Source organism: Leptonychotes weddellii, chromosome 13 (genome assembly GCF_054177405.1).
Source record: "Leptonychotes weddellii isolate Sample4059 chromosome 13, ASM5417740v2, whole genome shotgun sequence".
Classification (NCBI taxonomy): domain Eukaryota; kingdom Metazoa; phylum Chordata; class Mammalia; order Carnivora; family Phocidae; genus Leptonychotes; species Leptonychotes weddellii.
This window is the reverse complement of record NC_138381.1, coordinates 37119698-37128474: the sequence shown is the minus strand read 5'-3', so window position 1 is coordinate 37128474 and position 8777 is coordinate 37119698. Positions and strand designations below refer to the sequence as shown.

Below are 8777 nucleotides of genomic sequence, written 5' to 3'. Positions count from 1 at the left end.
TCTTGGGTTGAGATGAACCTAGTCCGGGAAGAACACAAAAACCAGTGGAGAAATTGCTGAGTAAGCAAAGCTTCCGGATGACTTAGTTTGGTTAAAATGTAGGCTTTTTAAAATATAAACACTGCAAAGTGTTTTTCCTCTTGATTCCTGGACATATAGCAAGGGCACTGGATGTTTTCTAATGCACTGGATTTAACCCCCTGAGGCCGAACATCATTCCGTGTGAAATAAATTATTACAACTTGCATCTAGCATCTAAAACGAAAGACAAAATGTATAGAAAGTGGAAAAAAAAAAAAACACGCAGAGAAATCTGTAAGGGAGAGAGAAAAAAAAAAAAGTCCCAAGAATGTTGCTGCCTCCCGCCAAGCAGGGAGAAGAATATGTTTGTTTGGTTTTGTGTGTTTTGTTTTGGCGATTTAGCTGCTCAGTGACCTGCTAAGCATAAGAATATTTCATAGAGCTAATGTTCCTACACTCTAATCTCTCTAGGCAAGGTTCATATTTGTGCGAGTTACTTATTCTCTCTTTGTTGACTAAGTCAATAATCAGAATCAGCAGGTTTGGAGTCAGTTGGCAGGGATCAGCAGCATGGCTTGGGAGAAGTGAGTATAAAAGCCCCAGGCGGAGGGCGGCCCCCACGCAGGCCCTCGCATTCTCGGCAGGATGGCTTCTCATCACCTGCTCCTGCTTTGCCTCGCCGGACTGGTACTTGTGTCTGAGGCCGGCCCTGCGGTGAGTGTTTGATTCCGCCAAGTGCTTTTATGCAGACCCTTAGGTCCACTAGACGAAGGAGAAGTGACTTCTTTCAGCTCTGCCCACCGCCTTTTGTTCCTGGGACAAGGGCACCCTGCATCGACTTTTAAATGTCATTGATTCAAACTTCAAAATGAGTCGAGTTCGGCAGAGCTCACTGACCCCGGGCTGGGACCCTGGGTGCGCCCCACTATTGCTTTGGTGTACTGGGGGTTACAGGGCCTGGTTCCTCCACTCAATGTCCTCAGATAGATGGTAGAAATAAAGACGTGATATTCACGAAGCGACCAGTATCACGTTTTCAGAAATGCATCCTTTTATAAGGTTTATTTCCCTTCTGCTAATCAAAATGTCTTTATTGATTAATTTTTGAAAGGCTTGGCGGACAACATTCTAGTCAAATGCCAAATTCTTAAGTCCTCTAGAAGAATTAACTAATGCTATTAAATGGGTCATGAGATGGGGTGATGTGATTTTACGACTCATAAGAGGGAACGACTACAGCAATAGCCGACTAAAGTGCTCTCGGGGAGACACTAACTCTTCGGGCCTGAGGCACATTATGTCTTTTCAGTAATTCCACTGCAATAGTGAGGCTTCACAAAGCAACTGTTCTCAGAGGGCCGATTTTCTCCCTCAAAACTCATTAGCCTTGTCCCCGGTTGATCGCAGCATGTCCGGAGGCAGAAGCCAGCCTTGCTTTGGGAGCAATCGGGTCCGGGCTACACTGAGAAGGGGAGCTCATTCCCTCTCAACATTTATATTGCTGGAAATGGAATTGGCGTGTACGTCTTGCCTTGTTCCAGATTTCGAACACCATCAAGGATAGATCCTTTCAGGGGCGCCTGGGGGGCTCAGTCGGTAAAGCGTCTGCCTTTGGCTCAGGTCATGATCCCAGGGGCCTGGGATCGAGCCCCGCATCGGGCTCCTTGCTCCGCAGGGAGCCTGCTTCTCCCTCTGCCTGCTGCTCCCCCTGCTCGTGCTCTCTCTCTTTCAAATAAATAAAGAAAATCTTAAAATAAGAAAAAGAATAGATTCTTTCACTCTTACCAGTTTTGTTGACCTCTCACTGGCCTTCTCTATGCCCAGGGCACTGGCGAATCCAAGTGCCCTCTGATGGTCAAGGTCCTAGACGCCGTCCAAGGCAGCCCTGCTGTCAACGTGGCCGTGAAAGTGTTCAAAAAGGCTGCTGACGAGAGCTGGGAGCCCTTTGCCTCCGGGTAAGCTGCCCAACAAGCCCATACCCGGGACCTCGATCTAGCTGCTCATTCTCCCGCCACTCGTTAGAGAGATTGCCTCACACCATTCACGGAAGAATCTTCGAGTAGATTGAGAATGCAGGTGGGGGTCAAGTAGGCCGTGGGGAGGATGCCCTCCTCTTGCTTTTCTTCACCGGGAGTGCCCAGAAGGGACAGGCCATAAAGGGAAAAGAAGGAGCCAGCAGTGATCCACTGCCTTCTCAGGTCACAGACCACTTTAAGAAGGTAAGGAAAACTATGTTCTCCATGCCCAGAAAAATATCACACACACACACACACCCACACACACCCATATGTATATACAATTTCAAGAGTATCACAGATTCCCCGGTGCCCTTGCAAAACACTCAAGCTGAGTGTCCTTGGCTTGGAATTTTAGGCAAGATGTACAATTTGTGTTACTTTATTAATGAAAGGAAAGGAATTGAGGGACAGCCCTGACAAGGCATGCGTCTAGTTTATCTGGATCCTCCAGAACCCAGTGCTCGTGTCTAAGCAGCACTCGTGGAACACCCACTCCATGCCAGGCTGGAGGCTGGTGCACTCAGTAACAAAAGGACACAGACAAGAAAGATACATAAGCAAAGCACAGCCACGGACCGATCACCCAACGTCAGGTACGACCGTGACTTTTCACCTTCCTCGGGCACTGCACAATTTTCATAGTGTTTACCCACCTCCCTTAGCAAGAATTTCAAAGAAAATGCGCATTCGTAAACCTAAACCAACTCACTGAACGAATGAGCAGCCAAGAAACCCTCAGCACCAAACGATACTGCTAAGTGCTTCTGTCTCCACGAAGGAAAATTTCTGTGGGTTTTAACTGAATCCCAAGAACCGCACTGGGATTCGTCACCCATCACTGGGAAGACCATTTTCGTTGGTGTGGTTTCAATTGAGTTTTTATTTGTGAATTCATTTATGTTTATCTAAAATGCCAAGCACAATGTGGAAAGTACTTAAGAGAATATTCTCAGCAAGAGATAGAACGAACACCAAACATATTCAGATGTTCATGTGAATCTTTTTTTCTTCTGACAAGATAAATAAAAAAAAATTAAATACTTTCTTCCTAGAAAAGAAGAAAGGTGGAAAGGCAATGATCAGAGTTAGTAAAGACAGTTTCCATTTTTATCTGTCAGTTTTTGAGGTCTTATGGAGGGCAATTTCTAACTCTAGCAATGGAGCTGGTACCTCTACAGAAACAGAAGTTGCCTCGTTATTTTTTTAAAAGGAGTTGCCTTGTATTTGTTGTTAGTAAAGGGTAACCAAAGAGATTAAATATATGAATAATTTCCGGTACAGGTGCCTTATTACACTTTGGGGCTCCCCCTGTGTGTTCAAGTGATACGGACTCTGAAAGACACCCTCACACCAGGAGGGAAAGGGGTAAGACCCCGGTGTCATGGGGACCACAGAGTCCAAGAGGCCCATGGCCAAGTCCAAGGGGGAGTTACGAACCTTCACCCAAACATCAGCCCTGAACTGAAATGACCGTTTTTGAGTTGAAACATACCCATACCTTCTGTTCTCCTAAGAAAAATCTAGAATAAGCTTTTTGAAATCTTTCTGACAAATTTCCTGTCAATTTCGGTTACTAGAATTTCACCTTCCCTTCCTTCTCCTTTTCTTCAATATGTATATTTATATAAATGTATTTCCCCCCACATACACACACTGCACATGTGTAGTGTGTGTGTGTGTGTGTGTGTGTGTGTGGTATCACCTTGCCATGGTATGCATTCCCCTAATGTCTAACTTAACCTGTAACTTTTACCTTCTAGGAAAACCAGTGAATTTGGAGAGCTCCATGGGCTCACAACTGCTGAGAAGTTTGTAGAAGGGGTATACAAGGTGGAATTAGACACCAAGTCGTACTGGAAGTCACTCGGCATTTCCCCGTTCCACGAATATGCAGAGGTGAGAGCGTAGAGACACTCGAGTTGCTTTTTAGTATCTTCTTTGTTTTGTTGCTGTCGTTGATCCCAGGCGATGCCCAGTCTGCCGTCACATGCCATGGAAATGTCGTAAGGAAAGCACAGAACTGGCACAGTTTCCCTTTCCTATTTCTACAGCCGGAAAACTATAGAACTCTGAAAAGCAAAATTTATTTCTAAGTTTGGTGGAAACTCATTTAGTAACATGACCTGAATTGACATGAGGCTCCTAATTACCTTCTTTAGTTCCCCTGACTAGGAATATTTGCTTGCCGAAGAACTGTTAATATGTTGGATGACTAGCAGCCTTCCAGACCCTACCTAGGGTGCTCTGTAATGAAACATAGATGTGCCATTTTACTTCTCTAAAATCTGAAGGGAAAAAAAAAAGAACAAAACAAAAACACACTTCATTCCAAAACACATCTGGCTCCCAGAGGTCTGGAGAAGTGTTTTGCGGTAATGGATATACAGACAGCAAATTCAAGATAATAACGGCAACGCAAGAGATAACACTGGTCGAGCATACACCACGTGCCAGATTGCTGTCTTTTCTATATTTAACCTACTCAGTCCTCCTCCACAGCCCATTGGAGTTGTTATTATTATCCTCATTTTACAGAGGAAGAACTTGAGGCACTGGGCAGTGAAATAACTCGCCCAAAGTCTAGTAAAGGGATGAGCAGAAATAATGACCAACAGGGCCCAGGCTGGGCTTAGCCTCAGGGGTACCGCAGCTTTCTTCCTATAAGAAGTCAGGCTAAAAACAATAATAATAAAGCCACCTTTGTAACCCTTGGTTCACACTCTAAGTTTTGCTTATGAGGTAGTAGGAACCTCCAAGTGATCCACAGGCCCTATCTTGGGGCCTCCTCCTTCTCTGTAATTCCTTAAGTCATTTAAAACAGATGGCTGTCATGGAAAGAGAATCCAGAACTCTGGTCAGAGTTAGAGATCAAATAATCGCATCAAAAATAGTTCAGCATGAAAGGGAAGCATCCTCTCTGCTTCAGTTGACATCAGATGGTTCTTTGGGGCAAAGGTGTTGCCAGAAAAACCGTAAGGGCCTGACTTCTGGGGCTCCCCATCTACCAAGAAGCTTGCCTTTGGCTGCTCCTCCTAAGTGGGGCAGCGAGACAAAGAGCCTAGTTTAGATGGTACAGGGCTTAGAGGTGCCCACCACAAAACATTCTCCCCTAGACTCTCAGCCTCTACCCTAGAACACAGGATCAGGCCCCTTGGAACCCTTGTCTGCCCTGGGCTCAGCCTAATGAGAAGATTCACGGCCATAGTGTCCACGATGCGTTGCTCCTAGTCATTAGATGTTAACTTCCTTGTCTGTTACTTACTTTCTAAGTGTTCATTCAGCCAACATTTGGAAAATAAAAGCCTTCTATGTGTCCAACACTCTGCTAAATGCTAGAAATTCATAAGTGAAAACACACGCCTGCTCTGGGGGTGGAAGGAGAGGGACTGATGTCAGGCATACTAGGTAGGACCATCAGCCCAATGGATACGGGGAGTGAGAGAGAGCAGGTAGGCAAGCGCGAGTCCCGGGGCCTCCCCTTGGTGGTTGGTGCTGACGGGTTCAGCCATGAGTCCCTCCCCTGCCAACCTCTTCTGACCAAGACCCCCAGACAAATGCTGTTCTTCCGCATCAGCCACCTCTTCCCTCGCCCGGGGACCCAGGTGGCCCTGTTACACTCACAGAGAGAGTTAGGAAACTGCCTGTGGAACTAGGAGTCCTCTTCACTTCATGGGATTTTGAGCACCGATTATGCCATTTACAGTTTTGAGGAAGAATCAAGGGGAGCTGGAGGCCAATGTCAGTGTTAGAGGGAAGAAGCTTTTCCTGGGTGATGCCAGACACTTGGCCTTTAAGGAATGCTTTTTCTCCTTCAGAGATTCTTAGGTGATTCTTACCTCCTCTTGCCCTCAATGCTATTTTTATTTTCAGTATGGTTCAATCAGATTTTTTTTTTCTCCTGTCCCCAAACAACCAAGGCTTCCTTTTGCCATATTAGGAAAAAAACACATTTACCCAGGATGTGTCCAAAGCTCAATCCAAGGCCTATATACAAAATAAGTAAAATTAAAAACCTCCTCACCATCCCCCATCTCTCTCCTGAACCAAATTCCTCCTACTTGTCTCACTCTGGCACCTAGACTATCGCAGGCCCTGAGCCTCAGAAGCTCTACTAAACCCGCCTGAAGTACATGACTAACTGGAACAACACTTTGGTCAATAATTTGTCCAATTAGGAAGCTCAAATGAGCTCCAACCCATGTGTCTGTTTCAGAATTCCCACGTGACCTTCCACACTCTGCTATCGTAACTAGAACAAGATACTGCTTTTACTCCATATTTCATTGCTTGTTACACATACACACACATTCTTGTTCTTCGTGTTAGAAAATGCAAAGGAATAGAGGGAGAAAAACCTCTGGGTTTGGAGACAGAAGCCTTAACTTCTAACCTGGCTCCATCCTGTATAAACTTGGGCCAAATACTAACTCAGAGTTCTGGCTGACTTACCTCTAAAATGGGAAGAATGTTCCTGCCAGCTCTACAATTCCAGGTCTCTGATGTGTGGTGAGAATTGCAGTCACTGATCTCCGGTCTTCAGGCCACCGAAGGCCAGTTACTACCTCTCCACTTCCTTTTTCTTTTTTTTTTTAAAGATTTTATTTATTTATTTGAGAGAGAGAGAGTGAGAGACAGAGAGCATGAGAGAGAGGAGGGTCAGAGGGAGAAGCAGACTCCCCGCTGAGCAGGGAGCCCGATGCGGGACTCCATCCCGGGACTCCAGGATCATGACCTGAGCCGAAGGCAGTCGCTTAACCAACTGAGCCACCCAGGCGCCCCATCCACTTCCTTTTTCTACAAAGAAAATCGACAAGAGCATTTAGACTCTCTGTGATTTCCCTCAGTCAGGCTAGCGCCACCCAGATTTTTAGTGTGAATTGGCAAAAACAAACAAAAATGAGAGAGAGACAGAGAGAGACCTGATTATACGGGCTGTAGGAAAGAAATCTTGTTCCAGGGGTTGCACCAGTCTCCCATGGAGTCTTACCAGCATATTTGGATTTTTGCCTTTTGTTCAATCTGTTCCAGAAAAAGAAACCATAAGATAAAATGAATTAACTTGGCACTGGACTTCCAGTAGTCTCCCTCTCGGTGACTCACATTTCTAGGCTCTGATGGAAACGGACCCTGTCTGTGCTCTCTCGTAGGTGGTGTTCACAGCAAACGACTCTGGCTTCCGCCACTACACCATTGCGGCCCTGCTCAGCCCCTATTCCTACTCCACCACAGCCCTCGTCAGCAACCCCAAAGAATGAGGGACCCCTCCTTGGGTGGATCTGAAGGAGAAAGGACAGGATTTTGTGTAACCAGTAGTATTCCATTTTTATTAAAGCAGTGTTTTCACTTTATAAGCTATGCTAGAAACTTGCGCAGAGACAATAAAACATTCCTATTAAAGCACTTCTCATTTCATTTGAACTCGCTTTTTTATTCCCGTGTTGCCCTCTCAAAAAAAAAAAAAAAAAATTGAATTTAAGAGAGAAACAAAGGAACTCAAAAAAGTCTCTGGCTGAATTCTGGAGGGAAGTCCCAGGGCTCAATGTCTTTCAAGCTAAGCACGTATTCGACATGGTCCGCAGCCATTAAAAACACACATTCTGAAAAGGAAAAAGCTCTTGTGTCCTCTAACCTTCGGTGAATAGCAAAAGACAAATTCTGAGGACCCACTTCTTTATTCTGTGCATTCCCTTTAAGTGCTTAAATGATTTTGAGGTCAGTGCCCAGCTGTACAGGGCCAGACCTGCAGTGACTCAAGCTCTCCAATCCGGTTCTGACCAACGGCAGCCCATAGTCAACTGACTAGAAGATGTAATCAGAGAACCCTCACACCCCCAATTCACTTAGACTCATCCAAAATTCATGTACTGAGAAACCCTACATGCCAAGTGCTATTTTAGGTGCCCTGAACATAGAGATCTAGTGCCCGCATTTCAAGAGCTCACAGACTTTGGAGAAGATGACGATGTCAATGTGATTTCACCAAGGCTCGGGTACAAGGCTCAGCGAGGGGAGGAAAGAGGGCGTAGCAAACAGCCGAGAGAAGTCACACAAGGACACCGAATAAATTTCACTTCTGAATCTTGGCAGTTTACCAGCCAGGAAAGGGAGGGGTTATTCCAGGTCGAGAGAGCAGAGATTGCAAGGCCCAGACAAAGTGAAACAATGCGGTAAGTGGAGGGAACAGATGGAGGTTGAGGATGTTGACGGATAGGAGGTAGTAAGGTGGGCGAGGTTGTGCTGTCATAATAACAATCTCAATCTCCGGGACTTCACAAAACCACAGTTTATTTCTCACTCACACCAAGTCCGATGAGGGAATTCTTCATCTGCTGACCTCCAGGGTGGCTTTCCTCCAAATGGTGACTCGGGGCCCAGGTTTGCTTATCTTGTGGCTTCAAGGGACACCCAGTCGGCAGACTGGAGGAAGAGAGAAAGTATGGTCTTCATCCCCCCATGTTGCAGTGACACACAGGATTCTCACTGACATTTCCCTGGCCAGAATTTGTCACATGGTCTCACTTAGACACACCGAGCGATCTAGTTCCTGGCTGGGAGTCATTTCCCAGAATGACCACATTCTGGAGAAAAGCACTAATCTGTGTTGGTCAAGATCCATCTCTGCCACAGTAAGGTTAGGACCAGAGGCAAAGGAGACTGGAGCGAAAGCAGGCTCTAGATGCCACCTGCTAGAGCTGCAAATTCATCTTCCAGACAATATGGATCCAAGCTGGGAAACTT

The 8777-nt window shown here is 45.8% G+C and overlaps 1 protein-coding gene across 1 annotated transcript; it reads left to right on the top strand.

Moving 5' to 3' along the window:
• Nucleotides 1-603: 603 nt before the first annotated feature.
• Nucleotides 604-7439, top strand: TTR (transthyretin). The gene is made up of 4 exons (XM_006740619.2): nucleotides 604-735; nucleotides 1846-1976; nucleotides 3800-3935; nucleotides 7187-7439. Exons 1-4 carry the CDS (start codon nucleotides 667-669, stop codon nucleotides 7292-7294), a joined length of 444 nt encoding a protein of 147 aa, XP_006740682.1. The 5' UTR covers nucleotides 604-666; the 3' UTR covers nucleotides 7295-7439.
• Nucleotides 7440-8777: the final 1338 nt, after the last annotated feature.